The sequence below is a fragment of the Branchiostoma belcheri genome, unplaced genomic scaffold (genome assembly GCF_001625305.1).
Source record: "Branchiostoma belcheri isolate BF01 breed outbred unplaced genomic scaffold, Haploidv18h27 scaffold16, whole genome shotgun sequence".
In the NCBI taxonomy this organism is placed as follows: Eukaryota; Metazoa; Chordata; class Leptocardii; order Amphioxiformes; family Branchiostomatidae; genus Branchiostoma; species Branchiostoma belcheri.
In genome coordinates, this window is record NW_017803046.1 from 3,241,458 (window position 1) to 3,268,376 (window position 26,919).

Genomic DNA, 26,919 nt, shown 5'->3' on the forward strand with positions numbered 1-26,919 from the left:
TCACGTGACGCCTGCTAGCAGGCCAAGACCACGATATACCTGGCACAGGTGTTTTGTAAAAACCAATGATGCATTCAGCAAATGTCCGCGGTTTGTGGCCGCTTGTGCTCTTACACGTTGTAAAAAGAAAGTGCGAATCGCATTGTACCTCCCAGGTACTGACCTGGCCAGGCCATCGGGACAAGCCACTCTCACGAACCTTTGTTTATTTTTGAATATATAGACAAAGAGTGGGCGATTCTCCACTCTCTCTGCTTTCAAACGTCCCGCGGAGGGTTTTCTTGTGTTTGTAAGCGAACCCCGGGCATTGTGCGCTTTGTTTGCACGCTATTTTGCTGATGGATCAAGTTTCGCGTCCCCTGGGGTGACGCACTTGTCGCGATCCCAGCATGCATCGCTGCATCAGCATCCCAGCATGCACCACAAGACTCACGACCTTTACCCCTTGACCCACATACGACCCTCGCGGACTGACGTGCAACAACTGCATCATCCTGATTTTCTCCTAAAATTTTGCCTTGAATCGTAAGTATATATGTATCAGCTGCAATGGCATTCATCATAAACTTCCAGTGCACCTTGTGGTTTCGCTTCAAGTGGCTAAATGTCGTTCTAAAGACTTGAGAATCAAGAAACAGTAAGTGGAATTTTTTGGGAGGGGGGCGACAAAAAATGTTTGCCGGCCGGCTAGCAGCTTTTTGTAAGAAACTGAGCTACTCCGACTTCGATATTCATTTATGTATTTATCATTGTCGTAGCAAGTCGTTCATGCCTCCTAGTTCTGGTACCTCAATCAAATCTATGAAAAGGAAGAGATGAAAAAACAACAACAACATGAGTGAACATCTGGTGACTTTTGACCTAAATTATTTTCCAAGGAAGGGGGCGTGGCTTTTAAGTAAAATTTATTACAGTAAATGGCCTGCCGTTCTGGTTTTTGCTGATTTTCAGTGTAGTGGATCAAACTGTTATGAAAAAACTAAAACTGCCAAGCTTCTGCCTCAAAGCAGTATGGATTACATATGCATATGCAGGAAGTGAATGTCACTTATTAACTGGCGTGCTTTCAGAGCTGTGTCTAAACTAAACAAACTCAGCATGTATTGAGAAAGACTGAAGAAAAAGTTGCTAAAATGCTCTCTTATGGGAATAAAATCAAAATAGCAACCATATCTAGAATAAGGTCTATTTCACCTATTCTGCAATGGCTTATCAAGTTGCAATACCAAATGCAAGTGCTCAGCTGACTAAAAAAACAAAAGCTACTCAGGGCTATTCCATTTCATGAGTTGAGGAGGGGTGATCAGAAACTTTGCTTCTTTCACCTGTGAGCCCCCTCTGTCATTTCAATTCAAACACTCCTTTCCTCTTGTAAAATTTCTGTCCCCATTTTCATATTGAAAAATTTGGAACCTACTCGCTTCAACTTTTGAAATGGAACAGCCCTTAGATAATAAAGCATCAATGCCTTGTCCTCATTGTCACAGCTGTTGCATAGTTTGTCCGACAAGAAGTAATGTCCGTATCACTATGATGTCCTGCCTTTGATGTTGTTTCTCTAGCTTCCAGCTTGGTGGTGTGTCTGTCGTCTATAGGTATGTCCGAATACCGGATGGGTGTTTGCATGTCTGGAGTACTAGTATTTAGAATGGTGGGGATGGCACTGTTGTTGCAGCTTTGCACCCATTTTCTGCTGTTGATTGTAGTCCCCACATTTTGATTTTGACTTGATGTAGCTGATGACTAATGATAGCATACTTACTGGTTGATCTACTTGATGTTGTGGATTTCTCCTTGGACTAACATGGTTTGAAACTCGGGTTTTCTGATCTTCTTTTTTGCTTGCTTGTGGCAGATGCTAATACATGTGTACCTTTTTTTTGGATGCATGGTTTGTCAGGGTGAAGCTCTTCATTTTTTTCGTATGGACTATTGTTCATTTTTAACCTCATAAGTATTACTATTAGTGTAGAGTTAATAATCATACAAATTCTTTGAAATATGTTGGTATCCCTTCAAAAGCGTACAATCGGCACATTGCAAAAAAAATCTTGCTCAACATCCGCAACAAAAGTAATGAGAGAATGTAACGGAATGATTTTGTAATCAATGAGCATAGAGTGAGAAGAAATATGAAAATAGAAGTAGATGTACATGTAAATGAATTTTGCAGAATCTTACTAGTAATGAATCCTCCTCTTTCACATACATGTTTGTCTCTCTTCTCTTTCCTGTGTTATCAGGAATGCCTCATCTTCACAGAGGTGCCGCCCTCCTGATTCTTAACCTTTGACCCTTGACAGGTATGCTCCCATTGGTCAGTGCCCTGAGATTTGTGGGAAAACTGACAAAACCTGCCTGTGGTTGTGTTTCACTGCTCGAAACTAGGACGCTATCATCTCAGGTACGTGTTTAATGTCTTCACCAAGTTCTTTTTTGACATTAGAACATGTAGGCTTCCTAAAATTTAGTTAAGACAAAGTAAACTAGAAAGATAACATTTGCAAAGCAAGAGCATAATATTTAAATTTGCAACTACTTTGTTAATTCTTACTCAAACACATTCATACATATGGTAAAAGGAGTCTAAATCCCTCCTGTGAAAAAATTGCAACATGATGTAACCCAACACCAGTTACCATGATGATAGACGTCTGGTTCCGGTCATTGACCTTTTGTGTTCTGAGAAGAGGAAACTGAGCAAAATCAGTATGTTAGCAATTAGCAAAGATAGAGCAATTATTTTCTAGGTATTTGAATCCTTCTAGCAGTCTTAAGTTGGACTTGATGTGGTTTATTGTTCTTTATCTACAGATTGACTTGCAAAGAAGGATGTCTTCCCAAAAGTTTGCCAACCCTCCCAAAAGGTTGGATGGCATCGACAAGAATGTCTGGTAAGTTGACACGATTTGTTACATAGCAGTTGAGTAAATTGCAAGCTGCCAGTATCTAGCTGCTTTTCTTACTTTAGTACATGGTGTAACAATGGAGTGTACATTTATGTTTGTTGTTTCTTTGCAGGGTGGAGTTTGTACAGCTAGTGTTGGACACCAAAGCTGTAAACCTGGGGCAGGTGAGAAAATACAATGTTCTGTTCATTATCGGAAAGGATATTACCTGTCTGGTAACAGACACTTGCTCTTAACTTACATGTAGTTAGACAAGAAAAATGTGGGTGAAAAAAATAAAAGAGGCAAAAAACTTATTTTGGAGATCTCTGTAAATGTCTTTCATTTGTTCAATGTTTGCATCATTGTGATGTTTGTTTTTATTTGTAAACTACTGTGATGTGGAAAACAAAGTTGTGGATGAAAATGATACATGCATTCTTTTTTCTTGCAGGGCTTTCCCGATTTTTTCCCTCCTGACTATGTTACCAAAGGACTGGTAGACGCTGCCCAGAACTCAGGACCTCTGACAAACCAGTACACAAGGGGCTTTGTGAGTAATGATTCTGATTATCATAATGTTATGTGTTAGCCTGGGTGCCACCCGATTTGTAACGGCAATCCCCCCCCCCAAAAAATGAAGTTGTTCTTCTATCTAATGTTTCTTAAGTATACATTTGTGTAAGTTGTAGACATTGGATATGAACAAAGATTATTATGTTGCTACATCAAGCACTTGTATGTTTTACTTTGTTTATGTGTGCATAATCTGTTCCATGTATTTATCCTGTAGGGCCATCCCAGGCTGATTGCAGCCATATCTAAAGTGTATCACAAGTTCCTGGGGAGAGAGCTGGACCCGGCTAAAGAGGTGCTGATCACAGTGGGAGCCTACGGGTCCCTGTTCTGTAGTATCATGGGACTGGTGGAGCATGGGGATGAGGTAAGGACTGTGTTGTACTCTGTAATGTCCATCATACTGTCATACATCTGTTATATGTATGTCAATGTTTATTGCAGTAGCATGAAGGTAGTCAAGAAAGAAACTTCAAAGCAACTTCATGCACTGTAGTCTCCAAACATACAGTGTGAGTATTTGGTGCCGGGCAAGTTGATGTGAAACTCATTGTTTATTTTTATCATTCAAGTCTACTTGAATGAAGTGTCTGAAGTTAGGTACTAGTAATTATATAAAGGAAGATTTTGATACAAATCTATGTACATGTATGAGAGTTGGAGAGCAATATTTGCAAGACTTTTGAACAACACAAAATTAATACTTTTCAGTAACTTATAGTTATTACACATTTCCAAATCTTAAGTTGTAACTGAGCATTATCCTTGCACTTTGGCTTTTATCAGGCCTCAAAATTAACCGTTTTTACTATTGTCCCAGAATTGTCCCAAACATAGATTTCAATTGTCCCGAACTGAGGATGGACTGTCCCAGCCTGCTTTTCAGGAAATAAGTTTATGACAACAATAAGAAAACAACGACAACTGCATTTGTACAACATGATAGTACATGTATCATGGGCATGGCACCATCTTTGAGGCCCCCTACAATGATTGGTCAAATTTAAATGTTTGATTTTTTTAACATAAATTTGAGAATAATGGGCTGCTGGCAGCCAGCAGCAGGATGGATGGATCACGTTCCTAAATGTCTTGGACGGTCTCAGAATTTTCACGTTGCCCCGAAATTGTCCCAAAACGTAATTTGAATTGTCCCGAGCTGAAAATTTAGTGTCATTTGACACTGGGACAATGTTAATTTTGAGCCCTGGCTTTTATTAATATTTCCTATCTTTGTTTTGAAGTCTGATAAACTGACCGTATGCTGTTTGCATGTTGCAGGTGATTATCATAGAGCCGTACTTTGACTGCTATGAACCCATGGTGAAAATGGCAGGAGGAACCCCTGTCTTCATTCCACTCAGACTGGTAAGGGGGAATTACTCATCTTTGTAAAAAAAAAAAAAACTAAGTTCAACACAGTTTGATAATGATAGCTTGGCCTTGTATGTGTCTTGATGATTTTTTTGCCAAGAACGTTTGAACTATGTTACGTTTGAAATTTTGCTGTACAGCTGTATTTGCTGTCACAATCAAAATGGGTAAAAGTAACTAAAACATAACATTAGATTTGATAGATATCAGCATTCATGATGAATGCTAATATGCTACTGTTGAATTTTCTTTTCTGATCTAAATTCAAATGAAAATTAGATGGATTTTAAGATTTCCAAATCTAACTTTAAAATATTCTTAATATTTGAAGTACAAACATGTAAAAAGTCAGCTTGTGGTTCACAATTTAATGCTCCAATAATTGACCTTGTGTTACAGAAAGACAGTGGGTCCAACGTCCTGTCCAGTGCTGATTTCTACCTGGACCCTGCAGAGTTAGCCTCCAAGTTCACCAGCAAGACTAAAGCCATCGTGGTCAACACTCCAAACAACCCACTGGGCAAGGTAACTCATTAAAAAGTTTAGAACAAAAAAGATTTCACAACAAACTGACAACTGACAACTTTTTAGTGTTGGATCAAAAGTTTAACTTTAAATATGTAACTACCAAGTTGAACTTTCATGATAGTAAACGTGAAAACGTGAATTCCATGTATTTTCTACCATGTACGTTTGTAAACATTTTGAAGATTGTACAGACAGTTTATTTGAAGTTTGTGTACAATGAGGCTGTGATTAAGTCATTTTTATGCCTGTACAGGTTTATAGGAGGGAGGAACTACAGATGATTGCTGACTTGTGTATAAAACATGACGTGGTGTGCATCAGTGATGAGGTGTATGAACACATGACCTACAACAACACTGAACATGTCAGGATGGGTGAGTGACAGTTACAGATCTAGATTCAAACCACAGCCAGGTCATACCAAAAGACTAAAATTGGTTCATACTGCTTCTTCTGCTTAGAACTCTTGTGACTTTTGTGAGAAAGAGTATGGCCGCAATTAAACATACACCACTAGTAGTGTGTCATTCACAAGTTTTATGATACCTTTTGAGATTTTATGCAATAATTTCTCGTGTGGCAGTACCATCGGACTAGCCCACTGCTCTCATGCACAACTGTGGGGCCAAAGGGCTGCAGAAATTAAGTGGAGATGGGCACTGTCCTATACACCAAAAGGTGTCGGAAGGATTTTAACTTTAATGCAAACCACTTGCAACTCATTGTTTCATACCGTTTTTATCTATGATATTTATGTGCCTCTATTACAATTTTACTCCAACAATATTTTTGTTAAATATTTTGCACAGCTACCCTACCAGGCATGTGGGAGAGAACCATCACCATCGGCAGTGCAGGGAAAACCTTCAGTGTGACGGGGTGGAAGCTTGGCTGGTCCCTCGGTCCCAGTTACCTGCTGAAACACCTCCAGACAGTGCACCAGAACTGTATCTACACCTGTCCTACACCTATACAGGTAGTGTATCTACACCTGTCCTACACCTATACAGGTACTATATCTACACCTGTCCTACACCTATACAGGTAGTGTATCTACACCTGTCCTACACCTATACAGGTACTGTATCTACACCTGTCCTACACCTATACAGGTACCGTACCTACACCTGTCCTACACCTATACAGGTACTGTATCTACACCTGTCCTACACCTATACAGGTACTGTATCTACACCTGTCCGACACCTATACATGCACTACACCTATACTGTACCTACATGTATACAGGTTAACACAAGACTAGGGACCATATATTTCTTTTATTCTTTGTCATTCATACTCAAAATTTTAAAAATCTGTATGGGAATCTTTTGATATACATGTATAAGTTAACATATGATTTAGGACTGAAGACAAAACACAATTGTTTAAGCTGTTTGTATTTTTCTGTTTTCTTGTAGGAGGCTGTGGCCAGAGGTTTTGAGTTGGAGTTCAGCCGGATGAATTCAGAAGAGTGCTACTTCAAGGCTCTGGCTGAGGAACTCAAACCAAAACGGGACAACATGGCCAGGTAGGAAAATCACAAGTTACATGTACACAGAGATGTGCATATTAGACGAGTAACAGTTACTACAGTATTCACAGGTTGGAGAATTAAGGTGTACATGTGTATATGTTTATATACTTCTGAAAAATAGCAGAGCATCCATTGTGTCTCATCAGAATTTTTCCAAGGTTTCACCTAAGTAACTACATGTACTAAGGTTTAGTCATAATTTTTAAATCAGATAAATAAGAAAGTTATTCCTTCCTATTGAACAGGATCTTGACAGAAGTTGGCTTCAAGCCGGTGATTCCTGAAGGAGGCTACTTCATGCTGGCAGAGATCTCCAACATGAGTAAGTTGCACTCATTTGTCAGTTTGATTGTCACAAGTTTTAGATGGTACTCTTTTGTAGCATGGTATCCCAGTCTCAAATCCATGTTTGACCCATGATGTGGTGATTACGGAAGGCTGTAAAGCATCACTAATTTTCACTATAAAGCAGGTCAATACCAGATTGAAGAAACAAAACTAAAAACACTGAAAAACTTATGCATCACACCTGTTCCTGTGTTTTAAAAAAAATAAATGATATTAGGTACGAAATAAGATTCGCAGACCAGCACTAATTCATCATACCCAGGAATACATTTCATTTTTGCTCACACATAGCTCCAAATTTTTTTTTTCAGAGGTGGACCTGTCCAGTGAGGACCCAGACCAGCCTTATGACTACAAGTTTGTGAAGTGGATGACTAAAAACAAAGTGAGTAGTCTGGGATCAGATCATGATCACCCTCGTCAGCCTGTGCTAGAGTGATGCTCTCTCAAAGTTAAACCAAAAAGTTCAAGCTAAATGAAAAGACAATAGTTTTGGGTTCAAAAAAGTTGTTGTCATTTTTCCACCCAGGGCCTGGCCACTATCCCCAACAGTGCCTTCTACTCTGCTGACCACAAGCCACTGGCTGAGAAATTCATCCGCTTCTGTTTCATCAAGGTAACATACTTCACACTATTTCAGATGGGCAATGTTTTGTCTTTTCTCATACTGTAGGGAAATGTATGAAAACAGGCAATTCTTTTGTTTTAGCAAAATTTTGCATAATGTTTTAATAGGTCATGTGGGATTATGTTAGAAGAATTCATGATGTACATTAAGTATGTGGGGAATAAGTATTAATGCTTACTATTTGTTGCACTTTCAGGAGGACAGCACTCTTGCACAGGCTGAGAAGATTATCAAGGACTGGAAGGCCTCCATCGAAGGGTGATCATGTGATGATCATGTGACCATCATGTGATCACCTGGTAACTCAGGGCTGTCTCCTGCACATCTGTACTCTTGTCTTCAAACTTTTAACAAACTAGAAAACATGCTATATACCAGGGTACTGTTTCATTAGAATGCTGTGTTACAACTATGAGTGGACTAGCTTATTTGTTGTTAATTCAAGTATTTAAATCGGCGGTATTTAAATCTTGAGGAATTGTGAATGGATAAAAGTTTTTAGAGATGACTTAAAGAATAATGCATCGGCCATTTGACCAATGATCGACCGAAAAGGAATCTACACCTTGTTGTAATGAATACTTCATGTATTTGAGACTCAATTTTAAGTAATCCTAATAATGACAGATGTGTAGTTAGAACCTGTTGTTTACTTTAGTTTGATATGTGCTGTTGATGTTTACCACCAATGCTGGTTGTGGTACAAGTGGCTGATCCAAGACAAACAATCATGATCCAATCATAGCAGACATTAAGTGCCAAAGTGTTGTACTCTGCATACAGTGAAATTGTAAACCAGATTTGTCCTGGTACAGTATTATTCAAGAGCTAGTGCTTATACTTACAATGGTTGTGTGTATTTCTTATGCATAGGATTGTTTATATATCAGGTGCGATTGTGGCTGGTTGAAAGGTGTTGTTGAATGCTGGAAAGGATCTTTAGCTATCAATCTTAAATGGTATAGTTTCCAATAAAGATTTATGGAATATTCTTCAAACTATTGTTACGTAGTTTTTTTCACAAAAGTTGTCACTGTCTGAAATATTCACATGAACTTGTTACATAGTGATGTTACAATTTTTAACATATTCAATTTTTACAGCTAGTCCAAAACATCATGAAAAACAGCAAAATTGTTCAATTATTTTTGGTAAGTATTTATTTGGTTGTAAACAAACTCTTAGCACTCTTTAGTTTGCTACTAGTCCTGCTATTAAATATCACATCTCACAAGTAAGTCTGGTTTGCCAAAAAGGCCATACGTAAATGTGTTATTATAATCTTTATTTCAGGCATTATCTTATTTGCAAGATGGTAGGAAGAAAATCAGATGTAAGTAATACTAGAAATGAACATGACAATCTTTTGCTCTCATTGTTAAGTAAATCCCCCCCCCCCCCAAATGAAACCAACTTTTCAAAGATTCCTACAATAAAAGAGCTAAGCTTTTTTCAATTCAAGGCAGAAGTACAATGAATTCCATATATCCCACACAGGCTAAACAAGCCTGAACCATTTCACCTTCAAGTTAATCATATTCTGATATGTGCCAAAATTTCAGTCTTTCAGTAAAAAGTAGAACCATGTACACGCCAGCAAACTTAAAGCGTAGTGTGACACAGTGTGTGTATCTCAATTACTGTTGCCATTCTTATACAGCAAGGCCTACTGCATAAATTGCAAGGAGTAAAGCATACAGCAACTCTAACTACCATAGAAGGTATTCATGGAACCCATGTATGCAGAATGGTACCAGAAAGGTACAATATAAAATATTGTGTACTTGTCAATGTAGCAACATTACCTTGCCAAAAAAAACAGTTATGAATATATCAGACGTACACACAGAAAAATAGCCTGGTTACCAAACCTATTATAGCTCCCGCAAATAGCGGAGAGACTGTAGGACTTGGGAGCTATAATAGGTTTGGTAACCAGGCTAACAGAAAAATGCATTGAGCTAGTAACTACCTTTGCAACACCTACATGTATACAACATTTTCTTTGAATATCATCATTCTGGGAGATTATATAGTTCAAGAAAAAGCAATACAAACTGGCCAGGGTGGCATCTTTAACAGAGGCTTTTACTTTGAGAGCTCACTGAGTGGAAGAGTTCATACATTATTGCAAGGTAACTTTGAACATGGAGTTGATTTTATATGGCTCATTCTGCTCTATAGTTCATCACTTCCAAAAGCACACTGCTTACAAAGTTTTCTTAAATCTCTCAAATCCTTTGGTACAATCCCAAAGGTGATAATAATAATATAAACTTGAGTAAAACAAAAGCTAAGTTGCATGTGCAGGCCAGGTTTTTATATGACTTGTCCAAACTTCTGCACAGATGATATTACAGCTTAACGTTATAGCCCCAGTTAGAATATACAGAAATGTAGAAACAGTGGATTAGGATTTTTCCTCTTGAGTTTTCTTTGCATCCTTCTTAGACTGGAGCTCTGCCGTCTTGTCTTTTGCCTGAAAAAAAAAGCATAACAAATAAATTAAGTACTCATAATTAAGTATCATTTTGTAAGGTTACTAATAAGTAGACCACGGTCCACAAAAACTTTGCCACTGGAACGTCGCTCTTGGTTGTGTAAAAGGAGTCTCTTTATTCAGTGACTTGCCAACCTGATGCAACTATTCGTGAATCAAATTCCGTGAGCCTTGGTGGAAACACAACGACTGGCCGTACCTTCTCCACCAGAGACACCAGTTTCCCCTCCTGTGCCAGGATCTTCAGCAGCTCCATGATCATCGGGAGGTAGTTGTGCTTCCTTCGCAGGTTTTCTGTCTGTAAGAAAACATAATACAATACAGGTTTACAAACTGGGTATCATTGTTTGCTGCCTACTGCGTCAGAATACCTTGTAATAGACCAATCCTGACTGTCCATCACAATTAGAAGTTTAAGAAAATGACAGTTAGTGGCTCAACCAATGAGTGGCTACATGTCAATCAAATATTTGCATTCGTATGATTTTATTTCACATTTTACATGATGTAGGTGGACAGGGCTTTGCAATTGGGTCTATGGTAGAAGGAAGGCCTTACTTGTTATTTTACTGGTTACTATGATGATCTAATCAATGACAATCATAGGTCTTAGCTTTACAGCATGAATAAGACTCTGCAATAGTGCCTCTTCTCCTACTTTGTATCTTCTCATCTTCTGCTCCTCCTCTCCAATGAGCATGTGCAGCTTGCCGATCTCTGTTTGGATGGTGTCGGACTGGTCAGTCTCCATGGCACTGCCCTGGTGGGAGAATAACAACATCTAATCAGAAACACATTCAACATTAAAAGACTAACTGTAAATTGTACTTCACAGTTTGGTACATATAATTACATTTTTCATTGAGGTCGCTTTTAATTGAGGTCACGAGACAAGACGCAAGGGCCAGACCAAATATAAAGATAACATCATTCTGGTAAACCCAGAATTGCTATCGTCACATATCCAGGTGGTTCTTACGTCCTGTATGGCGGCCAGTTGTGCCTGGAGGTCGGCCAGTTGTCTCTCGTACGTCATCTTCCTGTCTGACACCACCGCCATCAGGTTAAAGTGGATCTCTCCGTGCTGGTATCTGAGGGGGAATCATGGGAAATAAAACTTCTAGCAACTGCGAGAGAAGACAAAATTGGCTCCACCCCTGAGGTGTTGTCAAAAATATTCAATTGCCAATTTGATGTCATGTACAACATGTGTGTTTACAGTGATCACAGAAGGGAATAGAAGAAAACACTTCTTCAACTTGGGTGTCCCCTAGTCCACTTTAGACAGGATTCTTCATGCTTGGGTCGGTAAGAGATCAAAATAGTCTTGTTTCCAGTTAGGTCGGTTACTCACTTTTGGATCCTTTTCTCAATGACAGGCCTGGCAGTGTTCAGCCAGTCATGGGCATCACATGCACCTGAAGCGGTAAACAAAATATGTTGTTGAAGAAAGGTTGGATGAAAAATGGTATTTTCTCAAACATGCTATTATACATGTATTAAGTCATGATGTATCTCTATAAATACAGTTTACCGGTATATAACTATAGATAGTATAACCATGTGCTATAAGCAAGGATAGAAAATGCCCAAGGGTAGTTAAAATAAAAGGTTTTACCTAAATCTATTGGCCCGTCCTTGAGGCCGTCTAGTTCGTAGAGCCGCCCGTCGATAGGGATGTAGCCGACAAAGTGATACACATCATCGTCTTTACCTGCAGACTTCACATCAAACTCAAACATCTGCTGTCTGTAGGGAGGAGGGTACACTGGGGTTTACAAAAACACTGGATTCTGCACGTGCCATTGTACCTTAGAAACTTTTAAATAAAAAGAGATCTTCATTAAAAAAATTTCATGTTGACATGAATATTCTAAAAAGTGACATTTTTCCAAAGTGGCTTACCAATCTTTTTTCTCTTGCACAATATTAATTTTTTTTAAACTTATTTGCTGTCTTCAGAGTGAAATTCTGAGAAAAATCAAATTTATCACCTTGCAAAGCTGTTGTGTACATTCCTGATGACATCAGAGTTACTCAGACTCAGACCCTTCATCTGAAAAGAATGACACAATAATGAAGTGACAAACGTAAGCTTCAAGATGACAAAACAACTTGAGAATGACTTGAGAGAAAAAAAAGATCTTATGACATGAATGAATATTTGGTAACTAAGGTGATAAGTTCTATTGTTGATATACAATCTCAGAAAGAAAGTAACATACACTCAACAACTTGAGTTTTGCCACCATACAGCCATTTGGTACAGCACCTAGTTACCACTTACAGTTGCATCAAAGTGTTGAACAAACTCCTTAAAGTTTGCGAGTGTCTCTCCCAGCTCAATGTCAGGATGTCTGCAGTTCAACAGAACACTCAGGATGGCTTGTGTCGCACAGGCATTGTTGATCACCTGGGTGGGGAAGTTAGAGAAAAATTTTTTATAGTGGAAATTTATTTGAACCAGTGTAATGATGACTTTGTTAACAGTATAGTTAGGTTCTTGTCACTTAGGATTATGAATTCATATCCTTCTTGCTGGTCCAAATAAAAACTAAGGTTCAAATCATTTGAATGCATTTTCTATGTATTGTTCGTTTCCTTTCGAAGTCTCAAATGCAGTGACTGTCTGTGACAAAAGACATTGCACTGTACAAAGGCCTGCTTATCAATTCAGAAGCTCCCCCTAACTTCAGTAGATTGTATTACAGGATTGGACTGGCATTTCAAGCTATAGGACCTGATATTCCTGTAGAAGAAAAAGCTACAACTTTCTTAAAACTAACACATAGCATTTACTCAAACCGTGTTCTCAAAGAACTGCATCAGCACCACCTGTCTCCTAAAGGTGGTACTGCAGACTTACCTGTTTGGCGAAGAAGATGTGGTCGAGTCTGGAGTCCTGGACAACTGAACCACTTGGTTCCTCCTCCTGCTGCCACTTAAACAGGAAAATCAACCCATGGACTGGCCTGGAGGGGACATGGAAAAAAACATCAGTAACTACAAATGTATACAGCATTATAAAATCAAAAATTATACTTTAAACTTTGAAAAATGATATACATCATTTGTTCATTAAGGTGTTCTACTGTAAGTGACTTACTTGAGTTTGTCGAAGTTCTCAGGATCCAAACTCCAAATCTCCTCCACCTGAAGTCCCTTCACACCTGGAAAATAACAAAAAGGCATTCTTTAAGTATCTTCAAGTTACTTCTATTCTCCTAACTGTTGACATGTAGACGATCACATCTGAACTTGGCATGTTTAAAAACTGGTTAGTGGTCCTGCTTTTTGTACAAGGTGGACACCCTTTGGAGGGGACTAGGAAGCATTTAGTCATATGTATTTTATTTTGGGAGACTCATCAGGTGTCATGCCTTTGTACCTAAATATTTATCGAGTATAAGTGACCTGTTGCGCTAGACCAAATTGTTGGATAATGCCTTCTGTCCCCTCACTGACAGAGGGACAGAAGTCTCTCTTACATTATCATATTATGTTAACTATTCAAATTCCTGTTTCATATCCCTTTTCTTTCTTCAGAGTGTTAGAACGTTTCCATCCATATTTTCAAACATCTATACGTCGGTTCAATAAAGTTGATCATCACAATACTAGTGCTCTACTTATACCTCTTTTACACTTTGAATAAATAACATTCAATCAGTATTATAGATAATTTTTGGAATACCTAGATTTGTGAAAAATTATCCAACTTCCAAGTTTCGGAAATGTGTATGAAATTATGATGATGGTCTATTTTTGGATGGAATATTTTTCGTAACCTGACATAAATCAAAGCATTCTGTGAACCTGTAAGATTTCTTTCACGGGAAAAGTCAGGACTAGTTCGATTGTTGTTGACAGAAAAACACACGTGTTTCAAGGTATGCGTTCTCACCAACCCATGTCCGCCCCCCTCCCAACTTCATACACATACTTCTCTCAATTTTCACCGACCATGACCGGCCATGTGCAAAATTTGTACCCAGTATAGTACACTAAAGTTTGGAGTAACGTTTGGCATATTTTGATACCCACCAAACCCCTTAATGAGCTCGGTAAACACGCCAGGGTCACTCTCGATCAGGCACCACTCGCCTCCGTCCGACATGTTGAATCCCGCGCTGTGTCACTCATGGGCAGTGCAGTTGCGCCCCCTAACGGTTTATATTCACAGTGCAAGTCAGCAGCCAGCCTTATTGCTATGTTTTCTCACAACTGCAGGACGTATGGGAGGTAAAACGAAGCTAGGTTATTTTCCCAGCATTTTTGGTGTCGATATGATACGGTTTATCCACTTCTTTCCCTCAGAATTCTCCTTGAATTCCTTACTTGATTCATGGACAGTACAGGCGCGCTACCTGGCATTTCATATGAGTACTGCAGTACACCACCCCATCCTCTTTCCGTCAAATTTGTGATTCTGTTGCCCATGTCAGCCATACGATTGATCATATTTTTCACATGCATGGTCTAAATTTTCCAGCTTGTGAGAAAGAAATCATTTATAGGGTTCATTTTCCCGTGATTGGCGGGAAAAGGTCGCAAATCTGTAAAATCAGGTCATGAGCAATCCCATAATTCCATACGCGTAAGAGGAAGACCGAAAAAATGACGTTGGACGTAGATGTGTGGATTGAAATCGCCAAACAGTGCAAATATCTGCCCGAAAATGACCTAAAGGTAACAAACATGGCTCTTTATGATACTTAGTTAATGCATGAAAGGTTCCTGTGGTGAATACGTGACGTTGCGTTCGAGAAATATAGGAAGTTCGGTCCAGTCACTTCGAGTAGGGGAGGGGGGCGAAACTTATGTTCTAAAATTTCGGTCGTCAAAAAATATGCAGCGGACAGATAAAACGACATTAGGGACTGGAACAGTGACATATACAACAGAATAATTTTATTTTGTTAAGAATCTGGCTTTGTATGTGCAATTTGTAGAAACCGACTTCCTATGTGTCTTGCAGAAATTGTGTGACTTGTGACTGACATGACATAAATTCTGTTTCTTATTTCTGTGAATGTTTTTTTACAGAAACTGTGTGACTATGTGTGTGAGTTGCTGTTGGAGGAGTCTAATGTCCAGCCAGTATCCACACCAGTCACAGTATGTGGGGACATACATGGACAGGTCAGTATCAGTGGTCAGCCAATTATTCAGATGTACACTGTTATAGCAAAAACTCATGTGTATGTTGTATCAACACAAATTTCAATTTTGAAGCAAAATTGTTTGTTCTCATGAATATGTATATATAGCAAAACTGTATGTGTATCACTATATATCAAGGAGATACAGTATTCCTGCTTCCATTTTTTTTATTTCATATAATGTACATCTTTTGAAATATACAGAGTTGTATGAAATATGTTACCATACGTTCCTTATCCAACAGTTCTATGACCTGGGTGAGTTGTTCCGTACAGGAGGACAGATCCCGGACACAAACTACATCTTCATGGTGAGAACTGTCATCAACTTAAACAGGAACTGCTGCAATTTGTTATCTTTTCTTTTCAATGACAGGGTTTTAATTATGGACAAACAGAAAATTTGTTTGTTTGTGAGTGTAAATGTGGTGTAAATGTTTTATAAGTTTGCTCGTTTTGTTTCTCAGGGTGATTTTGTGGACAGAGGTTACTACAGTCTGGAGACCTTCACATGGCTGCTGACCCTCAAGGCAAAGTCAGTTTATCTAACATTATTCAGCAGTTTGGTAGTTGTCAAGTGAATTTTTGAAAGATATGTGTCCATTCCGCCTATACTTTGCTGTTCTTGTATTCTTAAGGATAAAGTTGAGAATAACAGCTACATGTGTAATATAGCAATTAGGGCACCTACACAACATGTAATGTTAGCAAATGTTTCCCTTATTTTACAATGCCACTGACAGTACCACCTGTTGTTTCCTCCCTGCCCCCCTCCCACCCAGATGGCCTGACCGAATCACTCTGCTGAGGGGAAACCATGAGAGCAGACAGATCACACAAGTCTACGGGTTCTACGGTATGTTTGGTTAAAATATCATAGGTCACACGGTACAAGGCTACATTTTTTGTCTTGACTGTATGTTTTGACTTAATTAATATATGTGCATTTCAACCATAGTTTTTGGGTTTTCTTTTCAGATGAGTGCCAGACTAAGTATGGTAATGCCAATGCCTGGAGGTACTGTACCAAGGTGTTTGACCTGCTCACAGTGGCAGCAGTAAGTCTCTGTCTCAGCTTTAAAGTTTGACATGCTCTTATCTTATCTTATCGTGTTCATGTACCTGCACACATAGTTATCAAACAGTAAGAATAAATGGTTGGTCTTAGACTACAAAACATTTTCTGAACTTTCTGAATTTTTTCCAACTTGAGGAGTTAGGCTGTTCTGGGGTTAAATGGCAGTATGCAGACACATAATTGTCTACTCTTCACATATAATTTTATATAATTAATGCTCCTATGGGCGTTGTTAATACAACATGGGATAGCCTTCAGTGTCTTTATATCTGTTGTTTGTATTTTATGACCGTCTTTACCACCAGTTATATACCAATTATGCATATTTTGTAAACATGTACATGTAGGCATAGGTATATAGGACCCCCTTTTTAGGAAAATTGTGGCATAGGTAAAAATATGGCAACTGAATAAGGCACAGTAAAGAGTATGACTATGAGGATACATTGCCTTTTTTTCTTAAAAAGAAAGTATGTTCATATACAATCAGTGTACATGGCCCTACATGTAGCAGATCCTAACCCAGTCCTGTGTTGTTGTTAGATCATAGATGAGTGTGTGCTGTGTGTCCACGGTGGCCTGTCTCCTGATGTGAAGACTCTGGACCAGGTCAGAACCATCGAGAGAAACCAGGAGATTCCACACAAGGGCGCCTTCTGTGATATCCTTTGCTTGAAATTCACAAGCCAGAAACTTTGTTTTCCACTATTAAAGTACAATGTACTAACTAATTGAACAACAGGCAAAGAATTCCAGTTACTAGTAGGTGTATTTGGAATCTCTGACAAGTTTTCAATGTCAAATATCTCTGGTATATTTAGATGATCACTCTAATGTTAAAAAATACATGTCTTTTAATGTAGTAATACCCATGTTTTTAAGGACATATGAGTTGAGTGCTGAGAGAGAAGGAAAAGATTTCCCCAGTTGTTCCTTAACAGTCCTCACATCTTGTCTGGTCAGACCCAGAAGACGTGGACACGTGGGCCGTCAGTCCCCGCGGCGCAGGGTGGCTGTTTGGGGCAAAGGTCACCCAAGAGGTCAGTGTTTCCTAGCATAGTACTAGCATCATTAAGTGTTTGTGACATATGGTGGTACCACAGAACCACAACTGCAGTGCTTTGTTTGAGATCCATTGTATTCACATTTCATAGGAGTTAAGATTTTTTTCTGTCAAACTACAAATGCCAACTAATGTGTCCTCAAAAACTCGTAAGTATTGAGGGAAAGTAAGGTTTGCTACTATTAAGATTAGATTTTTCTGTGAAATGAGGATCAAAGTTATTTAGCCTCTACCAAATGAAAAAAGGTGCCCAACAAACTGATGAGTCTAGTAGACTGCAAATGAAACCAATGCAATGGAATGCCATGATTTCCCCATATCTCTGTCCCCACAGTTTGTTCACATAAACAACCTGAAGCTGATCTGCCGAGCCCACCAGCTGGTGCACGAGGGTTACAAGTACATGTTTGACGACAAGCTCATCACGGTCTGGTCCGCCCCCAACTACTGCTACCGCTGCGGAAACATCGCCTCCATCCTCGTCTGTAACAGCGTCGACAACCGAGAACCCAAACTGTTCCGCGCTGTCCCAGACTCTGAGAGGGTTATACCTGCCCGGACAACCACTCCATACTTCTTGTAGACCTGTCTAGTGACTTTTGAAGTGAATATTTTTCTCGTCTGAGGAGATTTTGTATGACAGTACAGTCACTGCAGACTTCTTGTTAGAATGGCTAGCCTCACATCCTTAGACAATTACAAAAGGTGCTACATTGTATAATTGTGTATTCTGGACTGTATGGGTGTACAGTGTGCATCTTTACCAACTGAATGAGATTGTTTCCTGAAGATGTCTTTCAAATCAATGGCTTCGTGTTAGTCTGGAGTATCTGGCTTGAAAAAAGAAAAGTGTCATTCAACAAGTCGCACTCTCATTGTAACTGCTGTGTGTTTGTAAACAACAAACATCAGGAAGATAGTAGTGTAAACCAAAGTGGATCTAGTGTAAATGTTATTGAACTGAGCACAGACCAGATGAAGTCTAAGCTTGTTGCTGCCCGTTTGCTAGAAATGCATCTTTGTCAAAAGAATCCTTTCATAAGGTCAAGTTGATGTGTATATGATATGTTATCTTGTACCTAAGGACTATTGTGATGGCAGTGCCTATTGTAGTGCCTGGTAATGACTAGGGAATTATAAGCTTTGAGAAATTGTTGAATTGGGACAAATCAACAAAAAAGATTTAGTATGAAATTCTATGAGCTTGCTCTTAACTTGCTAGGGATGGGGCAAACATGGTTGTTGTAAATAGTTGTTTTAGTATTTTTCTCTGTAGTCGTAACTGGAAAACTGTAAACCTGTTTTAATGTTATGAAGGGTATCTGATGGAAGGGGAAGAATTGGTAGTTACTCTCCAAATGCACATTGCCATCCGTCACTTAATACACTAAGCCTGTTTTACTGAATGTTTAGTCAACACACAGCTACCAGTAATTGTAATCTGAAACTTTTATGTGCGTATCTAGTATACAGACTGTCACTGAACTAATAATGTTACATGTAAGTCCATTCTTGGAACCTTTATGCCATTGTTGCCTACTACATGTACTTGCTTGCTTCCAACAAAATGCACAATGTTGATTCCAATGTTTCCTTTGTACGAGACTGACAGTGTTCATTGTACATGTATGATGTTTTAACCCTGTCAATTTTCTCTGGACATTATATAACTATGTTTTCTTCTGCCCGTATATGTATGTCAGTTTTTAGCAGTATACTGTCTGATGTGTACATGTAGTTTGTGTTTTACTCAGTAAAAACCTTTCTGTAATACCATAACATTGTACTTGTCCTTTTTATGCAGCAAGTTTAAACTGTAATTTCCAACACAAGAACTTGGACTCACTTAAATTTTTGACTGTACAACTTCAGTCTTTGTCAAGGAATGAACAATCCACCGCTTCCGTGATGTCACGCAGATAACACACGTGACTCCGTGAGCAGTGGATCATAGGTTGCAGAAAGTTTTGTGAGTTTATAGATTAATAGTTCTGAAACCACAATGTAAAGAAGAAAATTGCTGGAGTGCATGCAGTTGGTGCTACAAACTTTATTTTAGCAAAAATATCAAACCAAGACACAGTATCCACTAGTACATGTGCTTGTGCAACAAAAGCTTTTTTTTCAGGTGGGTTTGACCACTTCAGTTCATGCTTAACACACTTGTCAAATCTAAACAAGTTACCATCACAAGTCAGAATATTAATTACAACATTATCAGACTTGCCAACATTTTAAAAATCCATACAAGTCACTTTCAACATTCTGCCACTTTCCATTTAAGTGCTATCACATTTTCACACTTTTACACCTTTAACATTAAGAATCCATAATTACTACCACACAATAATTCAATACAATTAGTACTTAACATTAGACTTATGATCAATTGAAGACACCCTGTAAAAGACAAGTACCCAAAACACACTGAAGAAATTCAGCTGGCCTAATCTCTTGTGAATAGCGCAGCTAGCTTTAAACATGTGATGATACAGAATAGGTCTTAAAATCAATTAAAAGTGAGTCATAACTTTGTAGTAAAGGGAACACTTCTGAAGCCACACAACTTGGCCATGCTGTAACTATTAAAAAGTAATCTTCCAAGTACAATGTATCAGTCTTTATACTAAAGCTGTAAGTCCAGCCTATGGTCAGTATATCTATCATACATCTTACCACAGTGTGGTACAGATAAGTTGTAGAATTTCCAGAGAAAGGTTTAAGGCTTGTAAACTAAGAACAAAAGAAATCTTGTCATCAACTATAATTCATTAAAAATTGCAGGCATTTCTCTATAAAACATAGAATTGATTTCCACAATACCTATGGTAACTTTTAGACTCCTACAAGAAGCAAGTAGAAACATGTACAACTCAACTCACTGTCTGAAACATCACAAAACAGATGTCAAAAACAACATCTGCAAATGCACAAGAATCTTTGCTATCAAATTTCTTCTTCTTGTCACCAGATTGGACACTTGAGTTGCTAACCAATTTTTGTATGCTTTCATACAAAAGCTCAAAAAATGCCAAGAAGTATTCTCCAGTATGAGCTGGTTCATGTTTTCAACTGTGCATTCAGGGCATGATGCACTGTGGAGAATATGTCAAAGTTCAGGACCCATGAGACATAAACAAAACATGTAAAAACCTGTATAAGGCATAGTCTATAGACAAGAACTATTTTTCAAGTTCGGGCTTTCACCCTTGACCTTGCACATGTACAGTTCAAGCCATGAACCAGCTTATTCTGAATTGCCATAAACAACATACAGACCAAAAATATTTGAACACTATGTTCCCATTATTCTACCATAACATCACATACACAGAAAGCATTGTAGCTGGTAATCTACTGTTCCTTACAAAACAGTTTTCATAATTCAACTCAAACCTGGCAGCATACAGTACTGAAATCTGTCCAGAATGTTCCAATTTGACACTACCATGATCAAGTCCAAACAGCTACATATTGCTCATATTGCTACCTCTAGTACCAAATTACGTCTTACTATTAATTATACTGCTTAGTCACTTGGAACACTTCCATTCAATTCAATTTACTTAAAATGAAGTAAATGAAGTGAAGAAGACCAAAAAAATACACCAAGGTCTTTGTTCCCCGTCTCCTTGACAAAGAGTTTTCTGTCAGCTCTTAAAATACATTCATCCTTTTTACTTTCCACTTTAAAAGTTGGTCAACATTTACTTTCAACTCAAAATCTAGTCAAATCCCTTAAAATATTTTACACAAGTTGACTCAAGCAATGAGACCATTTATACTAGTACCTGATTAACAGCCAAAGCAACATGATTTGATCTTTCAGACATTCCTATAAAATTTGGCACACCTCAATCGTGAAAAGTTGACCAATCATAAGACCATTAAAACATCCTGTCTTTACATTGTGAAGCTGCACCTGCGTGCAAAAGGCCATTCTGCGTAACAACTTTTAGCTTCATTGTAAAATACTGTAACACATATGGTCCTGTAGGATGAAATAAACTTTCTAGATCCAAACTCCTGAATTCCAAATGCTGTACAATTAAAACCTTGCAGCTGGTATTTTTAAATTATTGACACACAATAGCACATCTTCAGTTCAACGATTCTTGCGTTCTCCTTAACATGAGAAAAAGACAATTTTCTTGTATTTCTATACAAAACAACAAGGCAGTGATCACATTATACGTTTCCCATTCGTGAAAAACAGAACCCTTTCTCTCCACAATTAAGAATCTAGACTAAATGAGACGTCATTAAATGTCCCCCAAGGCAAAATTCCTGATGACCGTCGGCGCTTGGCTGTCTAGTCCGATAATGTCAAGCATCCCAGCATCCTCTGGGTCTGCGAGGGAGAAGCTGTTGCTTGACATGGCACATACACACAGCTTGGCGTCTATGTTCATGGCAGCTCGGTACTGTTTCAGGGCGTCAGACGGGCGTATATCTCCTGAAAGAAATGAAAATTTTGCATACATGTTTAAATGCCAATACAGAAGCTATTATCCTAATTCTTACCATTGATGCTACAAGAAGAAAATATTACAGCAACAAAGAATGGTGACAACCTACCTGTGCCAGTTTTATTGTCAGTGAGGTACAGAAACATGTCTACTGGGATGTTGTTGTCCTTGGCATACAGGATAGGGAGGACACAGTCTGTTCTTCCCTTTGGTGTCTACAAACAGAGGTAAATGGATCAAACTCAGAGTGCAAAAGAAAAATTCATCCCTGCTTCAATTCTACCATACAGATACATTGTACATGTAGTAGCTTACTTACTTGTACTTGATTAGGTCTTCTCAGCATTGCGAGCTGCCTGCATCAAAGTCATTCGTCAAAGTCACTAATAACTACATTGTACATGCAGTTATGAAATATTTGCCAAATTGCTAGCTAAAAGTTTTCTTCTCTTACTTTCATTGGCTACATTGCAGTCTTCCTTCAAAATTTTTTCTTGTAATGTCTACCCATGTTGACAGCAACTATGATGTACATGTACATGTACTTGCCAAAAACACTTGTGTGTTGGCAAGTTTTGTGTGTTGCCAACCATTTTTTCTTTTAATAAACAAATTTCTCCAACTTTCAGATGCCAAATACATTTATATATACTCATACAGCATGAACTACATCTAAACACTCACAGCTCCGACTATCTGTAAGATCTGGTCCAAGCGCATGTCTCCGGTGATGGTCAGCTGCACCAGTTGGTCAGTAAAGCCGAACACGTGACAGCTGGGCTCCGTCCTGGCCACACACATCGCCATGGTACCGGCAGCCATGGCGGCCGTCAGACCGGAGGACCCGTTCACTCCGCTGAAGGCCATGGAACGGCCGCAGTCAAGGGCCAGGAGGATACGCTTGTTGGTCGGCTCAACGTTCTGCGGGTGTACAGATGGTGAGATTGTTGTAAGAAATGCCAGTATACAATGTTCCAAAAACATGCTTTGCCCTCCCTTATGGGGCTACAGAAGTTTGTCAAGCTACGATAGTAACTAACATAATAAACATCTCATGGTGTCACTGAAGAAAGGTAGTGGAAGCTACCTGAAACATCTGACCGTTTCCAAAATCATATCCAGTTGCTTGAGTACTAAGTAAATGTTTTTTGCTCATCTCCTGGTAAGTCACTGATCTAAAAACTGGGTACACATTTCTGATGTAATTGTTGCATCATTGCAGACCAAACCATTCATAGAATTATTCTATCAATCTTAATCATCGCTCTGTCATATGAAACTACCAGTGGATTAGCCCCTTCTGTAGTGCTTGCACAACTGTGTGGCCTAAGGCCTATTGAAATTTTCTGATAAATACTAGTACCCAAGCATACATACTGACACCTGTTAGTCAGTATAGACCCACTACCTTGAATGAGTTGTAGAAAGCAGTGTTGAGTGCCTCCATGATCTGTGGGTCTGGTGCCCAGTGCTGTTTACCCTTGTCCCCCCGTCCCCTCTCATACTGCTTCAGGGCTGTCAGGAGGGTCAACGGATGGACTAGTGCCTGGTGGGAAGGGATGGATGAAACCTTAGCACGTGGTTTAACATTCTCCCTGCCATCCCATACTGTCGTGGCATATATATAAAGAACTTCTTGCACAAGAGTTTTCAAAAATTCTGCAACAAAACAAAACAAGCCAATCAGCTCTCACCTTTTTCAACTGCTCCTCATCAGTCAGCCTTTCACAAACTAACTGTGATTGGTCATTGAGGGGAGCCAGCAGACCAATGGTGGACAGCTTGCCAAGGTACCTGAGAAGTGATGTCATGGGCATGTCCTGGAGCAGAGAGCGCCAAACCTAATGTGATAAAAAAGCAAAGGTTGATAACTTCCTAAGGAAGAAAACAGCAAAATATTCACAGATGATAAATTTCTACTAAGGTAGTTTTATCGCTGAATTTTCGTAATTTACATTACAGGTTTCGTGCAGGTACAATACGTTCTGCCTACAAGCTGTTACAGTACCTCTTTAGACTTGAGCAGCTGGGTTGGAATGTGTTCCCTGGCCAGCCTGTGCTGTTCCACCAGTCCTGCCACTGCGCTTTCGTCCCTCATGTTCTTCACATCTTCCACTGCTCGTAGAAACGTCAGCACGTTCTTCACATCATCCGGGGCGTCTTCCTTGTCAAACTCTTTCTCCGCAGACTCGAATCCTTTGACAATGTACCGGATGACAACTGCAACTCCTGGTAGAAATGTAAGAACATTTTCATACCTGCACAAGTGGTATCAGCTTTGAAAGCAATTTAATTTCATTATGGTATGATTATGAAAACTATCAACATTCTTGAAATTTATCATATAAGGCCACACCAATTTAGTTTGTTGGTTCTCATATTTCCCACTTCATTTTTTTTAATAGTTGAAGGAAGTCCCTTCTCTTTAGAATTGTTACAGTTTTTCCATCTCTCAATGCACTGGTTTGACTAAAAGTCTGAAATTCTATGTTTGAATTACAAACCAGCTTGGCATGTTGACACTTTTGCATTTGGGGCTATTATATGATGCGTAGGCCTGTTTTTGTAGGCCTGATGCTGCTTCATATTTTTCTGAAAAAAATCTGAGAACCAACAAATCAAATTGGTGTGGCCTAAAGAAACAATTCAGAAGAATCCAGTCACCCTCCAAGTGTTCTAAATGGAACGTTCCAAAGATATGCCATGCCAGTACTACAGCCTGACCTCATGACCTACTTCAGTTGACTTGTTCCAGCTGTCCTTTAAAGGAGTTAATTACCCCATAGGGAGAAGGCAGTGCTGCTGAATTCTTACAAAAACAACAGAGATCATTTATCTTACACTTGCACTAGCATCCAGAATACTGAGTAGCTTTGAATATTTGAAACCTGATAACTAAATAACAGGACCTGTATCACCACTACGGAGAACAATGTTACATGTGTTTCTGTAAGGGCAATACCCGAATATGCTACAATTAAATGATAAGAAATGTCAGCTACACTTGACTTTTACTTGATTTATCCCTTGTCTATAATTAGTAACTGATACAGGTCTGTCTTCAGCTTGAAACACCAGGACAGATGCAACAAGCTGGTGCATATCTTTATGCAGAAAGGGAAATAGACAATTTGTATTCATGTTTTCAAATAGGAATGTCCCAACTTCCTTTGGGATAGGATCTGTATGTAGGATTTCTTTAGAAAGAATGGTTGATACCACAGTCTGTTACAAGTGTTTGAGAATCCTTGTACAATGGGACTAATCCTGTCTGTCCATTTTTCATATTAGCAGTTCAACCAATAATAAAGTAGCTGCACTTTGGTAAAATTTGTGTACTCAATGATGATGTTTGTTTTTTTTGGACTGCTACCACCCAAGGTGGGCAAGACTATGGATTGGTCTATTGTCTTCTAGGACATTTGTATTCTAGTACTGTAAAGGTGTTGTTGGCATGTCTACCTTGATTGGTGGGCTTGAGATGACATAACCTGAGCAGGTCCTTGTGGGTCCATCCCTCCCGATGTTTGTACTTGGTCACGAGGTACGCCAGTTGTCTGGGCTCCTGTTGGTTGTACCAGGCCTGCACGGCCCTGCGCTGAGCACGTCCCCAGCCCGTAGACTGGCCACTCAGGGTCTCCGCGTAGTTGATGAAGGCAAACAGCTGAATGGGGGTCTGACACACCTGAGGAAGAGAACATACTTGACTGTCGTAATATTATGTTAGCGACCAGTGAGATTACATCTGTCTTATTTTAACACACTTTGACCACAAGAAGCATTTATCCTGCTGACTACCTAGAAATGCAATGGGGAACTTTGTTTGACAACCAAGAAAAAAAAGTGTGACACTAGATATTTTTACTGGCTAAATGCAACACAAACATTACATAATTTTTTATTACTAGTAAAACTACATTTATGACAACTTAACCTGAGTGTATAAATACCCATGCAAAGCCACAGACCATTGGCTACTATTCTGGATAGTAATATTACTTGGCTTTTTATTGCCTTTGACATCCATGTGGCCATATGCTGCAGGGTGTGGCATTGGACATGTGCCAAAATGTTGTTCCAAATGTTCTGGCTGAACATGTTATACCTTATTATATCACTGTAATGCTAGTTATTAGAAAAAAATTATAATTTATACCTTGGACAATGCCTTGTATGCAGCCTGTTTGGTCTTCACGTCTGACTCCCTTGCGCACAAGGCGAGGGCAAAGATGACCGGCTGTTCTTTGACCGCTTTTCCTTCCCTGGAAAACTTGCTGATCTCTTCCACCACTTCCTCGCCCCTCCCGTCATGTATCAGCCTCACCAGGCTCTCGGCGTTCTCCCTCCCGAGCTTGATCTTTTCGTCCAGGGTGTAGGTCCCTGACTCCGTCCCCATGCACAGGAACCGGCGTGCACGCTGTAAATCTGTCACACTACAACCCCCACTAGCTGCAGAATCGTTAGATGCATCATTTTGCTCAGCCATGGCTTCCGATTTTTGTACTGAAAGTCCACAGAGACGAAAAATATGCAAATGAAATTTTTTTCCCAGTCCGGACCTCCAACGTTCGGGGTCAAAAAAGCTGGAAATTATATGGAGTACCTAGTTTCTGAGCGATTATGTAGGTTTTCTGTCAAGTCAAACAGCTCGGCGTTCACTACGAGAAAGGCAACGGCTCGGCTAAACCGGGCTAGACAATCGGGTATGTCTGCCACTCCGTCTGCCGACCCACCCGCTTTGGTATTTTGATGGGGGGAGGGGGGCGAG

At 39.3% G+C, this 26,919-nt stretch overlaps 4 protein-coding genes across 5 annotated transcripts; 2 read left to right on the forward strand and 2 right to left on the reverse strand.

Annotated features, from left to right (window-relative positions):
- The first annotated feature begins 239 nt into the window (after positions 1 to 239).
- Positions 240 to 8,624, forward strand: LOC109466090 (kynurenine--oxoglutarate transaminase 3-like). 2 transcript variants are annotated; one of them, XM_019763707.1, is made up of 16 exons: positions 241 to 525; positions 1,563 to 1,595; positions 2,304 to 2,404; positions 2,815 to 2,894; positions 3,022 to 3,073; positions 3,343 to 3,441; positions 3,682 to 3,831; positions 4,746 to 4,832; positions 5,238 to 5,363; positions 5,620 to 5,740; positions 6,176 to 6,342; positions 6,788 to 6,897; positions 7,149 to 7,225; positions 7,563 to 7,636; positions 7,781 to 7,867; positions 8,076 to 8,624. In XM_019763707.1, exons 3-16 carry the CDS (start codon positions 2,306 to 2,308, stop codon positions 8,139 to 8,141), a joined length of 1,395 nt encoding a protein of 464 aa, XP_019619266.1. In that variant the 5' UTR covers positions 241 to 525; positions 1,563 to 1,595; positions 2,304 to 2,305; the 3' UTR covers positions 8,142 to 8,624. The 2 variants fall into 2 exon arrangements, with proteins under 2 accessions (XP_019619265.1, XP_019619266.1); XM_019763706.1 differs by lacking the exon at positions 1,563 to 1,595 and having other exon boundaries at positions 240 to 525; positions 8,076 to 8,202.
- Positions 8,625 to 9,144: 520 nt separating this feature from the next.
- Positions 9,145 to 14,572, reverse strand: LOC109466092 (ubiquitin carboxyl-terminal hydrolase isozyme L5-like). The gene is made up of 11 exons (XM_019763708.1): positions 14,424 to 14,572; positions 13,486 to 13,549; positions 13,246 to 13,351; positions 12,667 to 12,792; positions 12,374 to 12,435; positions 11,998 to 12,128; positions 11,734 to 11,797; positions 11,359 to 11,470; positions 11,038 to 11,139; positions 10,579 to 10,677; positions 9,145 to 10,358 (listed from the first exon to the last, which is right to left on the reverse strand). The coding sequence occupies exons 1-11, from the start codon at positions 14,494 to 14,496 to the stop codon at positions 10,290 to 10,292; spliced, it is 1,008 nt and encodes a 335-aa protein (XP_019619267.1). The 5' UTR covers positions 14,497 to 14,572; the 3' UTR covers positions 9,145 to 10,289.
- A 370-nt stretch (positions 14,573 to 14,942) lies between these two features.
- Positions 14,943 to 18,576, forward strand: LOC109466093 (serine/threonine-protein phosphatase 6 catalytic subunit). The gene is made up of 9 exons (XM_019763709.1): positions 14,943 to 15,068; positions 15,426 to 15,521; positions 15,787 to 15,852; positions 16,009 to 16,076; positions 16,324 to 16,397; positions 16,520 to 16,599; positions 17,163 to 17,280; positions 17,568 to 17,659; positions 18,017 to 18,576. Exons 1-9 carry the CDS (start codon positions 14,997 to 14,999, stop codon positions 18,263 to 18,265), a joined length of 915 nt encoding a protein of 304 aa, XP_019619268.1. The 5' UTR covers positions 14,943 to 14,996; the 3' UTR covers positions 18,266 to 18,576.
- Positions 18,577 to 21,189: 2,613 nt separating this feature from the next.
- LOC109466165 (60 kDa SS-A/Ro ribonucleoprotein-like) lies at positions 21,190 to 26,730 on the reverse strand. Its single transcript, XM_019763822.1, has 8 exons — positions 26,308 to 26,730; positions 25,614 to 25,836; positions 24,160 to 24,380; positions 23,846 to 23,992; positions 23,560 to 23,697; positions 22,836 to 23,072; positions 22,261 to 22,366; positions 21,190 to 22,138 (listed from the first exon to the last, which is right to left on the reverse strand). The coding sequence occupies exons 1-8, from the start codon at positions 26,635 to 26,637 to the stop codon at positions 21,945 to 21,947; spliced, it is 1,596 nt and encodes a 531-aa protein (XP_019619381.1). The 5' UTR covers positions 26,638 to 26,730; the 3' UTR covers positions 21,190 to 21,944.
- Positions 26,731 to 26,919: the final 189 nt, after the last annotated feature.

Excerpts from the sequence above, each read along its gene's own strand:
- LOC109466093 (XM_019763709.1), top strand. The coding sequence starts at position 14,997 with ATGACGTTGGACGTAGATGTGTGGATTGAAATCGCCAAACAGTGCAAA. Across the intron at positions 16,077-16,323 it reads CTGCTGACCCTCAAGGCAAA|ATGGCCTGACCGAATCACTC; the intron begins GTCAGTTTATCT and ends CCTCCCACCCAG. Across the intron at positions 16,600-17,162 it reads ACCTGCTCACAGTGGCAGCA|ATCATAGATGAGTGTGTGCT; the intron begins GTAAGTCTCTGT and ends TGTTGTTGTTAG.
- LOC109466090 (XM_019763706.1), top strand. The coding sequence starts at position 2,306 with ATGCTCCCATTGGTCAGTGCCCTGAGATTTGTGGGAAAACTGACAAAA. Across the intron at positions 3,832-4,745 it reads TGGTGGAGCATGGGGATGAG|GTGATTATCATAGAGCCGTA; the intron begins GTAAGGACTGTG and ends TGCATGTTGCAG. Across the intron at positions 4,833-5,237 it reads TCTTCATTCCACTCAGACTG|AAAGACAGTGGGTCCAACGT; the intron begins GTAAGGGGGAAT and ends CTTGTGTTACAG.
- LOC109466092 (XM_019763708.1), bottom strand. The coding sequence starts at position 14,496 with ATGTCGGACGGAGGCGAGTGGTGCCTGATCGAGAGTGACCCTGGCGTG. Across the intron at positions 13,550-14,423 it reads CGAGCTCATTAAGGGGTTTG|GTGTGAAGGGACTTCAGGTG; the intron begins GTGGGTATCAAA and ends GTTATTTTCCAG. Across the intron at positions 10,678-11,037 it reads AGAAGATGAGAAGATACAAA|ACAGAAAACCTGCGAAGGAA; the intron begins GTAGGAGAAGAG and ends GTTTTCTTACAG.
- LOC109466165 (XM_019763822.1), bottom strand. The coding sequence starts at position 26,637 with ATGGCTGAGCAAAATGATGCATCTAACGATTCTGCAGCTAGTGGGGGT. Across the intron at positions 23,993-24,159 it reads AGCTGCTCAAGTCTAAAGAG|GTTTGGCGCTCTCTGCTCCA; the intron begins GTACTGTAACAG and ends TTATCACATTAG. Across the intron at positions 23,698-23,845 it reads ATGAGGAGCAGTTGAAAAAG|GCACTAGTCCATCCGTTGAC; the intron begins GTGAGAGCTGAT and ends CCTTCCCACCAG.